At 34.8% G+C, this 14,901-nt stretch overlaps 1 protein-coding gene across 1 annotated transcript in view; it reads right to left on the bottom strand.

The window, feature by feature from the left end:
* Nucleotides 1–364: 364 nt before the first annotated feature.
* The window catches only part of Eif3e (eukaryotic translation initiation factor 3 subunit E), a 39,770-nt gene continuing 25,233 nt past the window's right edge, over nt 365–14,901 (bottom strand). Inside the window, exons 10-13 of the mRNA XM_048358604.1 lie at nt 14,327–14,436; nt 2,110–2,212; nt 1,499–1,633; nt 365–546 (exon numbers count right to left, since the gene is read on the bottom strand). Coding sequence (XP_048214561.1) covers nt 508–546; nt 1,499–1,633; nt 2,110–2,212; nt 14,327–14,436 — 387 coding nt within the window. The 3' untranslated portion in view covers nt 365–507. The remainder of the gene's footprint in view (nt 547–1,498; nt 1,634–2,109; nt 2,213–14,326; nt 14,437–14,901) is intronic.

The following is a 14,901-nucleotide window of genomic DNA, read 5'->3' as shown; positions in this document are numbered from 1 at the left end:
GTGACTGATTGAATTTGCAGATGTAAAGACTATAGACATGGTGGGCCAAACCCAGTTCCATTTATGCAACATTCTCATGAAGAAAAAGATAACAATGGAGCACAGGTTGTTTGTTACAGGAGGTTAGAGCTACTGACATTAGGAGTACTTATAGGGTAGAATGATTACAAACTCACCATGGCAGTTCTGTGTATCTTGTTTGCAATGACAAACCTACTTATGATAAAACAGCACAGACTTGTTCATCCACATTAGCTAACATGGACATATCTATACTATGATTAAAATTTCCTACGAATATATAATTATTTCAAAATAAAAACACACATGCACACTTGCAAACACAAGTAAATTCACAGCAAGATAAAATGAATCTCAGCCAATTTTATTCAAATTCTCCAAAGTTTATACCAAGTATGTTAACTGCTTCTTAAATGTACGACACTGCTTATATAATAGTTTGATTATTTTGTATTTCCTTTATGTTTTTTCCATGTTTCCAGTTCTTCAGTAGAAACCAGAATCTTGGGCTGCCCAATTAGGAGCCTAAAACACACAGAAGAGAAATCAACAACAACAAAAAAATACTTTCTGAAAATGTCGACAGAACAAAAAGTAGCAACAGCATGACAACTGTGACACAGCTTTTAACAAATAATATAACCTCAGTCAATTATAAAGCATTAGACCAAGTCACTAACAATGGAATAGTAATCCAAACCGATCCTGAAGTATACAGAAAAGGACTACCACATACCAACTATTTTCCATACTATGCTATTCTAATTCATCATTCTCTTTTAAAACTAAAGGACTGTTCTAAGAACAAATTCTCTTCCTAAAACCTCAATAGAATCAAGTTCTTGAATGTTCTACAAATAGTCCTACCAATTCTCCAATTATACAGTCAGAATAAGAAGTTACTAGATGGTTTGGAATTCTAAAGTCAAAAGAACATTCATGTTCCTTTACCATCTAATATACAGGTTCTAAACAAACAAGGTTATTTCTGGACAGTTACTGATATCTAATAAAATAGATAAATCTGTGTAAGAGTAGCACAATAGATACCATAAGAGTAACACTTCTATAGATCTAGTTTTCTTACTCTGGTACCAGAACTTAAAACTCAGAAGCAGAACTAACTCTTTACATTTAGAAATATACATTTTAAGGACTTAAGCGAGCACTACACATGTAAGTTATCATCTATTGATAATGATTTGTTGAAAACCCAGAGGAAATGAGTTAATGAGGTCACACAGGAAGAGTAAAGGAAAAAGTTATATAACAAACCAAGAACCTAATTTTTTTAAGTTTCCTTGACTAATGTATATAATACGTCTAAGGCCAAATTCCCTTTTCTAGTAATTAAAATTAAAATGCTCATAAGCTTAAAAAGAAATGTACAGATACAACTGATACTGATATGCTCTTAAAGTTCATAACAACTATATGAAATTTTAACATAATTATATAGAATATGTGTGGTTCTTACCTCTGACCTACTATTCTGATTAAGTTTCTTTTCAATATTCATGGCCAACATCTGGCTTCTAAAAGAAAGACTCTTGGTCTTTTCAATCACTTGCTGATAGGGTGAAACTGCATTGTTACCCATAACCACATGTCCCTAAAATGAAAACAGAGGGAAAAATGTACCTAAAATGTTAATGACTATAATTTTTTCATGAGTATGATAAAACACTATGTGACTTAAGCAATATTTTTATACACCCTACAGAGATCACAGTGATTACACAGCAAGAAAACAGAAAACTCTTACTGCCTTCGAAAAACTTAACGAAAATTCTTTTTTTTTGGTGGTTGTGGGGCTTGAACTCTTTGTGCTCAAGGCTAGCACTTTTTACCAGTTTACCACAGTGCCACTTTGATTTTTTGAGTGGTAAAGTGGAGATAAGAGTCTGCCGAGGCTGGCTACAAACCTCAATCCTGTTTTCAGTCTCTTGAATACCTGGGATTCCAGGCACGAGCCCACCCATGTCCCACAACAAAAATTCTTAGAATGTAATATTTTAATTGTAAATTCTCAGAGATGTTCATTAATCAGCAATTGTTCTGAAGTAATGTAATGAATATAATACTCACTAATTTAGAATCAATCTTAGCATCCAGTCTTGCATTTCTTATCAAATTCACAATCCACCTTTCAGCTTCTTCTGGAGTCATATTAAGTTTATCTGCCAACATACTATTGGGGAATAAAAGAAATTATAACTTACTGTGCCTAAAAATAGTTTTTCACTCACACTGAAAAGAAATTTCTGGGTCATAATCGCTTATGTATCATAACACTTATTTTCTACATTACTTGTTTGATTATTGTCTAGTATAGTTTTCATTGGGACAGCCAGATATTTGAGGAGAAAGTACCATATCTACAATTGCATCTGTAACAGCTCTAATACTCAGGAAACCCCAAAATGAGAAGTTTTATGATATACACCAAAGTTGCCAATATGCACTTACCATTGGATCAGTAATAAATATAGTATAATAAAAAAAACAACTTACACATAACTCAATGAGCATAATCAGCACCATAGGAGGTAATTAATATTGCAGTTATTATCTTAATTCAGGTTCCAATATTATTTTCTAGGTATCTTGAGTCTTTAATCTATTATTACCAGGTTGGTCCTAAAACTTAATCAATTTATCAACAATTTTCTTTCAGAACTTTAACAGAGCTCTTACATCAAAAGAATAAAACTTATAACTTCATTCATGGCTGGCTTCAATCTTAACTTTCTAGTCTTCCCTTATTTGCCCTCATGAAAACCACATGCAAGCCAAGTCAAACTAATTCTTTCCTTCTCTGACATTCATTCAGTAAATTATGAACTGAGTTAGATATTTGTGACAAAGTATCAATCATTTCTTCAAGCCTATAGAGTTTAATTCAGGGGATAGTTTAATTCATTCAAAATGAAAACTACAGGTGGGCATAATGAAGAAAAACAGGACTCAAAAATTAAAGTATAAATATAATGAAAAAATAAGGAAGTACGTGAGATGCAAATGAATCTACCACATTGTTGAAACAAATATCTAATTTACATAGAAGAACACTCTATCTTTAAATTCAACTAGAATTTTAAGTTTCATATTCCATATGGAAGGAGCAATTTGGCAACATTAATTTAAATTCATGACTATCTGTGCTTTTAGCTATAATCCTACTTTGGAGATTTACTGTTTGGAATTGTGCATGGTTGATCTTTTAGTTAGTAAATCAAGTCAAATAAAAGCTTAAAATAAGGTCCAAACATATTAGTAAGTAAATGATGGCATGTCAGTTTATCTAAGCCATAGATCACTCTGAGAGCACAAACTGAAGAAGAAAGTGGCAACAGTCTAGTTACTTTTAAGTAATATTAAAATAAAATAAGCAAAATTAAATAACAGAAATCATCAAAGCGTATGGCTCTTTTCCACTCTAATACCTCTATGCAATAGTAAATATTTAAAAAATAGAAAGGTGCTACTCTATCAAAACTTAAAAGAAAAAAGTTGGCTGAAATCATCCTACTACATTTACTTGGCATTACAGGAATTTCAATGAATAAACTAAAGTAAAAACTATTAAAAGGCAGAATTTGAGAAAAAATAAATTCAATGCAGATTGTAAATGCTAATTAGATGTAGATCACATCAAATTACATGAAAAATCTCAACCATGTTTACAGGTGACAAAGTAGACAATGAAATATTTCTGCAAATTCCTTCCACACACTAGTTTTCCAGCCTAAAAATATAATATACAATGTTCAACCACGATGGAAATATGAAATGGAACATTAAATAAATATGGACAGAATCCTGAAGTTCTATTTCAAAAGACAAGCAAAATGATGTATTTTATCCATAGTTTAACTTCTTTAATTGAACATATTTATGCTTCCACCACACAGTTACACTCTTTCTGTTTCAGGTAGTAATTAATACCAGTGGTTCACTCCACTTCACACTTCAGTTATCTAAATCTAGATTTAAAGAATGAATAAAAATCATCAGCTCTGGTTTGATTCTGTATCAAGTCTTCAAGGCCCAATCTCTCAGAGTAGTTATTTCCTCTTCTGGAAACTACCTACTCCAAGTTATACTCCTAGCCTCCCTACTCCCTATCTTATCAGAGACTTAGGGTCAAGCATTTCATATGTCATATTAATCAATTTTCAAATAACCTGGCTTTCCAATTTTTATTTTATAAGCATACTTTAAATATTGCTGTCTTTAAGCATTAAAAAATAAGAATCTCTTACCTAATTTTCACTTTAGATGAACACCAACATACTCCCCTAAAATTAACTCTACAGTTTTTATAAAAGAATGCTTTGAAAATCAATTAAAGAGTATTAAATATAGACTGTGTTGAATGTCAAACTATGAGGAAACAGAAAACTAGGAGAAAACTGAGAGCTAATTGCTTCATGAGACAAATATATGTTCTCCTTACGTTCTTCAACATCTTCAGTAGAAGAATGTATTTACTTTAAAGCCAATACAGAAATATGGCATGCTTTTTGAAACCATTTCCATCTAGGAATGCACCTTTTAATTTCTATCAATAAAATAATTTAAAATATAAATTGTTATGTGGGGGCTGGGAATGTGGCTTAGCGGTAGAGTGCTTGCCTAGTATGCACAAAGCCCTGGGTTCAATTCCTAAGCACCACATAAACTGGAGAAAAAAAAAAAAAAGCCAGAAGTGGCACTGTGACTCAAGAGATAGAGTGCTAGCCAAGAAAGATGCCAGGGACAGTGTCTAGGCCCTGAATCCAAGCCGAGGACTGGCAAAAAAAAAAAAAAAAAAAGAACTTTGTAGTAATAAAAAAGAGAATAAAAAACTCATTATGTGGTAAGAAGAGCTTTAAGAAAAAAAATTAAGATCTAAATAACTTAATAAAATGAGTAGAATGACTTAACATAAATAAATGTGAAAGTAATTGGCAAATACATTCTTTTGTGAAAAGCCAAAACTAACCCCCTATAGAGAAATCACACTAATGTATGCTCCAACATGTTTATCACACACATTCAAAATATTATTTCCATACTTTGTTTTATCTCCAATAGAAAACTGGGCCAAGAATTATTTCAGAACAGCTTTCAAACTTCAGACACACACCATACATAACAAACTATTCAGCTATACTAAATTATACCCTACCATAGTAATTGTTTTTGACAGATGTTGCAAACGTTATGGTAAACATATTTGTAACTTATCCTATAAATCTACAGGACTGTATATAAACTGATAAAAACATTCTTAATGTGCATTTTATAAAGAATTATTATACATGCTTACAGCCATTTAGTACAGAAACAAAGAATGTTTCAAATCACAAATGGAAGCAGTTGCTTAATAAACCAAGGGTTTTATAATACTATTCTATTCAGCATTAGAAGTATGTCCTTAGAGGCAAGGAAATAGTCAAGAGACACATATTTCCAGTCACCCTTAAAAATTAAAGAATCAAGTAAACATACATAAATTAGGTAAAAGGCAAGTCAGCAACAACTTGTAAAAGGAGTAACATGTCATACCTAGTTTTCAATATAAAAATCTGGTTTGGGACTTAAGAGGCATTCCATTTATAGAATTACTTTCACTGAAATGTCCCATCTAAATAACTTTTCTGGGCTTTTCAATGCACAAAATAATTAATTCTTATAATTCTTCCTAATTATATTGTTCTCCAAAACACCTATCATAATTTATAAAATTGTATTTGTGCACCTAATCTGTTTCTCTTTATTTTAAGGAAGACCCAGTCACTATTTTCTCTGGAGTGTTTAGAGAGAAAAGGTACCCATTTGTAAAGTTTTGATAAGGTTTGAGTGGGACTAGAATGTTTTTGCTTTAAAATTTCAAGTTGCTGAAATATCATAGTAACTCATAGCTGGTTTCAAAAGCCTCTAAGTTGGAGAAAAATTGTTTTTTTCCTTAGGCATCACTCAAAGGAAGAGGTTAGTTCTAATAATCATTTTCATTGATTCCAACACATTGTAGGCTAAATTAAGATGTGTACTGCGCATTTGTAAAACCTAATATAGACATTAAACATTATTTTTAGCTACTGCATTTCTAATTAAACCATGAAAAGGCCTACCTTATTCATTACATAATAAAATATTAAATCACTGATTTGTACTTCACTATTATAACAGTACGTATTTACAGAGCTAAAAAAAGACAACTGAGCCTGGTGATTTTCTGTTCTGGTTGTATTTTAGAATAAACACCATTCAAATACAGCAAAACAGCCCTGCAATAAATATACCAGTAAACCTGACTCAAAAGTTTGGGGTAGCTACAAAGAATCTGACTATAAACCAAAACTTTACAGAAATTTGGAGATATAGATCAGTTAAACTGATAGGGATTTCACCTTCACTTGTTGGTTCAACTGATTACATGAAATAACCAGTTGGTCTAAACAAAGTTTTCACAACAATATGGGATTTTTACTGAAATGTAGCATAATGAGTAAAAGAAACCTATCAGCCTATATTTGCTCTTCAACTCAACTAAAAGATGATGACTTACTCTTTTGGAACAGTTTCCAAGAAGTTAAGAATTTACAAGTCAGGTCTTAGTACTTCAGGAAAAAAGATAAATAGAACTACAGGATACAGGGTGAAAAGGCTCTGCTGCTTTAATCTCCTTTATGCACATACAATACACACACGTATATGTATACATCTGCACTTGAAAATGAGTTCCACACAATATTCACACTTAAGATTTAAAAGCCATGGAACAACTTGAGCCATGTTCTCAGCTTAAAGACACTTGAAATGTGAGTCACCTTCGAAGTGCACCATATTTAACAATGCACATACAAAACAAAGAAAACATAATTTTGCAACAGTGTTAACGTTCTCTAAGATTTCTTTTGACTCAAAAAAATCTACCCTAATATTTAATAAAAATACATTAACCTATGTATTCTTTTAAAAAGTAAGGTATATATTTTTCTTCATTCAAGTAGGTAAATATTCTGCAAATAGGCAATAAATGTTTGAATAACCTAAAGTAAAAGATATTATCATTAGAGGAGAAATTTCTCAGTTCACCAAAGAAATATAAACTCTATGGCCTCCCTTATTGGTAATAATTAGTATATGTCTAGGATAGTTCCAGCAGATGATCACAATACCTACGTACATATGATCACATAAGATGACACTAAGAGAAATGATCATCAAATACAGAAGCAAGTAGTTTATCATTGATGTTATTTTCAGCATACTATGTGAAATTATTTCTTTTTTATCCTGTTCATCTTCTTTATGATTTAATCCCTGTTGTATTTGATTCTGGCACCCTGGGTATGTTGTACATGTCTTTCTGAATTAGGGAAGGGAAGAGGAATAATAAAATGGTGAGACAAAGGGTAAAAGGTGGGTTCCAGGAAGACAGCGGAGGAGCAGCAGAGCCCTAGCTGAACTCCCTCCAACATCTCAGTTTTCCCATCCCAGAGAAACTTTTACTCCTAGAAAGACAGCCCAAGTAAGTTCTAACAGTACAGGGATTCTGGCCAGGAAGGAAAAATCGACTTTGCTAGTCTGAAAACACAGATTTGAGCTCCGGGCGGCATACCGCCGCCACCGGCACAGTGATGCACACTCCACACAGCTCAAGGGAGACCAGGGAGAAATCCTCCAGACGGCAGCATACAGACACGGATGGCAGGCTGAGTGCGTACGGGCTGAAATTGCAGAGACAACATGAGTACTCCCACGAAAGACATTCTCACTCACGCCCACAGAGCAGCACCTACACCAACCGCCAGAGCAAAGCGCCCTCTTTGACACTGGCAAAGGGTCAGACCAGACTGGAGCTAAAGCCCACCTGGGGAAAGCGAGGACAAAGCGGCCATCTCTCCTACAGGAAGATATAACCATCCTAAATATCTACATACCAAATACAGGAGCACCCAACTTCATCAAACAAACTCTACTGTCTATAAAAACACACATAGACCCAAACACATTGATAGTTGGGGACTTTAACACTCCACTATCAACTCTGGACAGATCAACACGCCAAAAACTGAACAAAGAAACCACAGAACAATTGCATAAACCAACTAGACTTAATCAACATCTACAGAATATTCCACCCAGAAACACCAGAATACACATTCTTCTCCACAGCACATGGAACATTCTCCAAAATAGATCACATCTTAGGGCACAAAGAAAATCTGTACAAATTCAGAAGTATCAAAACCATTCCCTGCATTCTCTCAGACCACAATGGAATAAAATTAGAGCTCAACTCAAACAGCCACCACAGAAAATCCTACATGGAGACCAAACAACACACTGCTGAACCATGACTGGGTCATTGAAGAAATTAAATTAGAAATTCAAATGTTTATGGAACTCAACCAAGATGAGGACACAAAGTACCAGCTCCTTTGGGACACAGCAAAGGCAGTACTCAGAGGAAAATTTATATCTCTGAATGCATACACCAACCAACTGGATAAACAGCTACTCAATAATTTAAGAAAGCACCTTAATTTCCTTGAAAGAGAACAAGAAGCCAAACCCCACGTCAATAGACGGAAGCAAATAATTAAAATCAAATCAGAATGAAATCAATTAGAGACGGAAAAAAACCATCGAAAGAATCAACAAAACAAAGAGTTGGTTCTTTGAAAAAAATCAACAAGATAGACAGACCCCTAGCAAACCTGACCAAAAAACGAAGGAAACACACTCAAATAAATAAGAGATGAAACAGGTAACATCACCAAAGAAACAACCAAAATTCAGACCATAATAAGGGACTATTTTGCAAACCTTTATGCCAACAAATTCGAGAACCTGGAAGAAATGGATGATCTCCTAGAAAAAATTCATATCCCCAAACTCAACCATGAAGACTTAAACCTTCTAAACAGACCCATATCTAGCACTGAAATAGAAAAGGCAATATCATCTCCCAGCCAAGAAAAGCCCAGGTCCAGACGGATTCACAGCAGAATTGTATAAGGCCTTCAAAACAGAACTCACACCAATATTTCTTAAACTCTTCAATGAAATTGAAATAGAACGTTCACTACCAGACACATTCTATGAAGCCAGTATAACCCTCATCCCAAAATCAGGCAGGGACTCATCCCGGAAAGAGGACTACAGACCGATCTCCCTGATGAACATAGACTCAAAAATTCTCAACAAAATTCTGGCCAATGGACTTCAACAGGTCATCAAAAAAAAAAAAATCATACATCACGATCAAAGTGGATTCATCCCAGGGATGCAAAGTTGGTTCAATATACGCAAGCCAATTAATGTAATCCACCACATCAATCAGAGCAAGGTAAAGAACCACATCATTATAACACTCGATGCGGAGAAAGCATTTGATAAAATCCAGCACCCATTTATGCGAAAAGCCTTGGAAAAAGCGGGATTCCCGGGAACATTCCTGAATATAATCAAGGCAGTTTATGACAAACCAACAGCAAGCATAACTCTAAATGGTGAAAAACTAAAGCCATTCCCTTGAAAGTCAGGAACAAGACAGGGATGTCCACTCTCTCCCCTGCTCTTCAACATAGTACTAGAATTCCTAGTCAGAGCAATTAGGCAAGAAGAAAATATAAAGGGGATCCAAATAAGAAAAGATGAAGTTAAACTTTCTCTCTTTGCAGATGACACGATCCTATACCTAAAGAACCCCATAGACTCTAACCCCAAGCTACTAGAGCTGATCCAAAACTTTGGCAAAGTTGGAGGATATAAAATAAACCCTCAAAAATCAACGGCCTTTCTCTATGCTAACGACCTGAAGACAGAGGCTGAAATCAGGAAAACAACTCCTTTTGAAATAGCCTCAAAAAACATAAAATACCTAGGGATAACCTTAACCAAAGAAGTGAAAAACCTCTACGATAAGAACTTTAAAAACATGAAAAATGAAATTAAAGCAGAACTAAGGAAATGGAAAAACCTCCCATGCTCCTGGATTAGGAGGATTAATATAATCAAAATGGCAATATTGCCAAAGGCGATCTACAAATTCAATGCAATACCCATTAATATCCCAACACTATTTTTTTTTTTTTTTTTGGCCAGTCCTGGGCCTTGGACCTCAGGGCCTGAGCACTGTCCCTGGCTTCTTCCCGCTCAAGGCTAGCACTCTGCCACTTGAGCCACAGCGCCGCTTCTGGCCGTTTTCTGTATATGTGGTGCTGGGGAATCGAACCTAGGGCCTCGTGTATCTGAGGCAGGCACTCTTGCCACTAGGCTATATCCCCAGCCCACCAACACTATTTTTTAATGAAATAGAGGAAGCAATTCAGAAATTCATATGGAACAATAAAAGACTTAGAATAGCAAAAACAATCCTAAGCAGAAAGAACAGTGCTGGAGGAATTACAATGCCCAACTTCAAGCTGTATTATAAAGCTATAGTAATAAAAACAGCTTGGTATTGGCACCGGAACAGGCCTGAAGACCAATGGAACAGAATTGAAGACCCAGAAATGAACCCACAGAACTACACCTACTTAATCTTTGATAAAGGAGCTAAAACAATAGTCTGGAAGAAAGATAGCCTGTTTGGCAAAACTGGTTCAATACATGCAACAAACTAAAACTAGATCCTTATATATCACCCTGCACCAAAATCAATTCCAAATGGATCAAAGACCTAGAAATCAAAACAGACACCCTGAAAACACTAAAGGAAGGAGTAGGAGAAACACTTGGGCTCCTTGGCGCAGGACAGTACTTCCTTAACAAAGACCCAGAAAGGCTACAAATCAAAGAAAGGTTGGATAAACGGGACCGCATCAAACTGCAGAGCTTCTGCAGGGCAAAGGACATAGCTCCCAAGATAAACAGAAAGCCCACAGATTGGGAGAAGATCTTTACCAGCCATTCAACAAAGGCCTCATATCTAAAATATATGCAGAACTAAAAAAATTACCTTCTTCCAAAAAAACCCCGCAAAGAACCAATAGCCCCCTCATCAAGTGGGCTATCTAAAAAGAGACTTCTCTGATGAGGAAATGAGAATGGCCAAGAGACATATGAAAAAGTGCTCTACATCACTGGCCATAAAAGAAATGCAAATCAAAACAACATTGAGATTCCATCTCACCCCAGTAAGAATGTCATATATCAAGAAAACTAACAATAACAACTGTTGGAGGGGATGTGGCCAACAGGGAACCCTACTTCATTGTTGGTGGGAATGTGAACTGGTTCAGCCACTCTGGCAAGCAGTATGGAGATTCCTCAGAAGGCTCAATATAGAACTCCCCTATGACCCAGCAGCCCCACTTTTGGGTATCTATCCAAAAGACCACAAATATAATCTCACACTAAATCTACCAGCACAACAATGTTCATTGCAGCACAATTGTCATTGCTAGAATCTGGAACCATCCCAGAAGCCCCTCAGTAGATCAGTGGATCAGGAAAATGTCATACATATACATAATGGAATTTTATGCCTCTATCAGAAAGAATGACATTGCCCTATTTGCAAGGAAATGGAAGGACTTGGAAAAAATTATACTAAGTGAAGTGAGCCAGACCCAAAGAAACATGGACTCTATGGTCTCCCTTATTGGGAATAATTAGCACAGGTTTAGGCAAGTCACAGCAGAGGATCACAGGAGCCCAATAGCTATACCATTATGAACACATAAGACAATGCTAAGTGAAATGAACTCCATATTATGGAAACAATTGTTATATCACAGTTCTAACTACTTTCAATGTGCCATATGTAACTGTAGCCTCTATTATTCATGATATTCCTGTATCACCTTCCTGTGGTTGTACCTACACTATCTCTGTATCTTATCTGAGTATATTGGAAACCAGGTATACTGGTATTAGAACTAGGAAATTGGAAGGGAATCCCAAAATTGAGAGACAGAGGGTAAAAAAAGACAAACAACTACAAAAGCAATACTTGCAAAACTGTTTGGTGTAAGTGAACTGAACACCTCAGGGGGGGAAAGGGAAAGGGGGAGGAGGAGGGGGGTATGAGGGACAAGGTAACAAACAGTACAAGAAATGTATCCAATGCCTAATGTATGAAACTGTAACCTCTCTGTAATTCAGTTTGATAATATATATATAAAGAAAAAGAGTAAAAAGCAAACCAACCCAACAGCAATACTAACAAGACACTATGTTGTAAACCAACTGTTCAACTTGGGGGGGGGGGATGAGGAGGAGGGAAGGTGGGAGAAAAATGAGGTAACAAGTTTGACAAGAAATGTACTCACTACCTAATTATGTAACTGTAACCACTCTATACTTCACCTTGACAATAAAATATATAAATATATATAATATATATATACACACACATTTATGTATATATATAAATAAAAGATTTCTGGGGTCTGAAAGCCCCTACCAAACTTTGTTTGAAAATACTTTGGAAGCTAGGTCCCAACGTCTACACCTTTAATCCTCACTATTTAAGAGGCTGAGATCTGAGGAGAGTGGATCGAAGCCAGCCAGGGCAGACAAACAGGAGAAACTCTTATCTCCAATTAAATACCAACAAAAAGCCAGAACTAGAGGCATGATTCAGATGGCAAAGCACTACCATGAGCTTGTTGAAAGCTTGAGACCTCAATCTCTAGTACTGGCAGTCTCTCACATGCACACACAGGCACAGCTTTGGAGATTTTGTCTACTGGAGAAGTATAGGATATATAAAGCTGAAAATCTATACCAGTATAAATCTGAAAATTTCTTAGGCAATGATAATGTCACATGAAAGTTTTCCCACATTTTTATCTTTGAACTACATATCTCTAATTAAGTAGGATAAGTTCACAATTTATTTACTTCAAACATAAGATACTGAGTCCTAAGAAAAAACAGTCAAGCCAAGATCCCAATGCTGACAAAGCAGAAGAGCTAGAATTGGAACAAACCTCCTTGTTCGCAATGCCTTAGAAGCAAACACATTGTAAAAGTATTATCAAGTGGAAAAAAGTAAGTTCACTAATGCAAAGGAGAGGTTTAACTCATTTAAGAATTATATGTACTATTTTTATATTATACTGTACAAAGCATGCTATGTGTTACAAAGTTAGGATACCAAGCGCTAAAGAAAGATAAGGGAGAATCAATTTTCAACATATTCAACAGTGTTTCTGTGAAAGTCTTACCAAACAAGAAAATCCTCTAAGTGACCATATTCTAATAGGAAATGGGGAAATATCCATACAAGGGAAACCAAAGTACTAACCTTTCTTGTTTACAAGCCCCATTATAAATATTAAGAACAATGAAACTTTCAGAATCTATTAACCACTAGAGGTTCATATGCTGCAACTGCCTCGTTAACTCACAACCAACTACATATTAGGAATACGAATAAATTTTTTAAGAATCAAAATTTTAGAATTATGTCTCAAGTAAAGTACTAACAAAACTGCAGTCAAAGATTAAATTCCCATAGGAAAAGCCCCACGATTACAGTACACTTATAACTGAACAACCACTTCAATGACAACCCACTAAAAGCAGAAAGCCAGTTATGGAGTGCTCAACAAAAACAAATGGCTTAAGAAAAAGAATTTTCTCCCACACAATTCCTCAGAGGCAAACATTAAAGTGCTAATTTTTTTATGTTTTATATTTGACTTCATCTGTGGCCAAAGGATATTATTTTTCAAATCTTAATATGTAAAATTAGTTTCTAATAGGTCATGTGCATTTCACAATTTTTCCCCAGTAATTTTCTCACACAACAGAGAAAATTTCAACTAAAATTCACCATACTTTTCCAAGCTTAAACATTTTAGATTGTCACAGCAGTTTGCTATAAAAGAATTCAAATATGTAATTAAATGAAAGAAACATAATCAATAGAAATTATTACCAAATGTAGTGGTCTTTCAACAGAATGTCCAATTTGCTAAGGGCCAATTCCTTATTTGAACTACTGCTGAAAACTCGTTACTTCATTTCCCCCCCTACATAATGATATAATATCATTTACTCCTTAGAAGGGTAATTAAAAACAAGTCGATCAAAGCTGTCAACTTATCATTTTTAAAAATTATGCTGTACTTATACACATAAAAGCCAAAGATATTTCTTAGTCTACAGCAAACAGAATTCAATAAAAGTTCTTCTCCAAATCACTATCAAAGTGCTTCCTCTTTCTCCTACAAGCGAAGGAAAATTAAATAAAAATCCAAGTAACTGCAATTCTATTAAATATTACTTTGTAACCGACAATTTCCAGAAATTTTAAAAATCAAAGATAAAAATCAAATCAAGATTTTCTTACTTAATGCTGATGCACTGATGAATACGACAAAAAGTCTCAAATATGAAGAGACGGGCATTTTCAATGAAATCCTCAAGACAAGCCACCAAGAAGAAGTCATTCAGAAGCACCTGCATATATAGAATATACAAAATAATGCAGAAAAGTAATCTTCTAAAACTTGTCTCAAATACTTTGTCTACTGTTCCATTCACTGTAGTTCCACTACCTAATTAACAGGGTTCTACAGGATAACATCTAGTAGAACCCTAACCACATTCCAGCATCTAACAACTTATCTAAAGAATGCTCCAAAGACAAGACTCTAAACTTCAATGCCCCATTTCACTGGTAAATTTAAGTAACGAAGTAGTCTAATAAAGTGGTTTTGTTCTCGCTACTATTCCACTTTGTAGAGACTCTGTAGGTATTACATTTTTCAAGCTATTTAATTAAGATTTTGAAAAAAAGTAGACTTGGAAAATTTAAAGGCAAAGAATGTGTGAGTGTTTCACAGATAGTGTAATAAAATCAACTTCAAGAATATAGAGCCCTTGACTCATGGATTCAAAGGAGTTTCAATATTTAGCATAAAG

The sequence above is a fragment of the Perognathus longimembris genome, chromosome 12, assembly GCF_023159225.1.
Source record: "Perognathus longimembris pacificus isolate PPM17 chromosome 12, ASM2315922v1, whole genome shotgun sequence".
NCBI lineage: Eukaryota > Metazoa > Chordata > Mammalia > Rodentia > Heteromyidae > Perognathus > Perognathus longimembris.
Note: the sequence above shows the minus strand (reverse complement) of the source record. Positions and strands in the feature narration are given on the sequence as shown.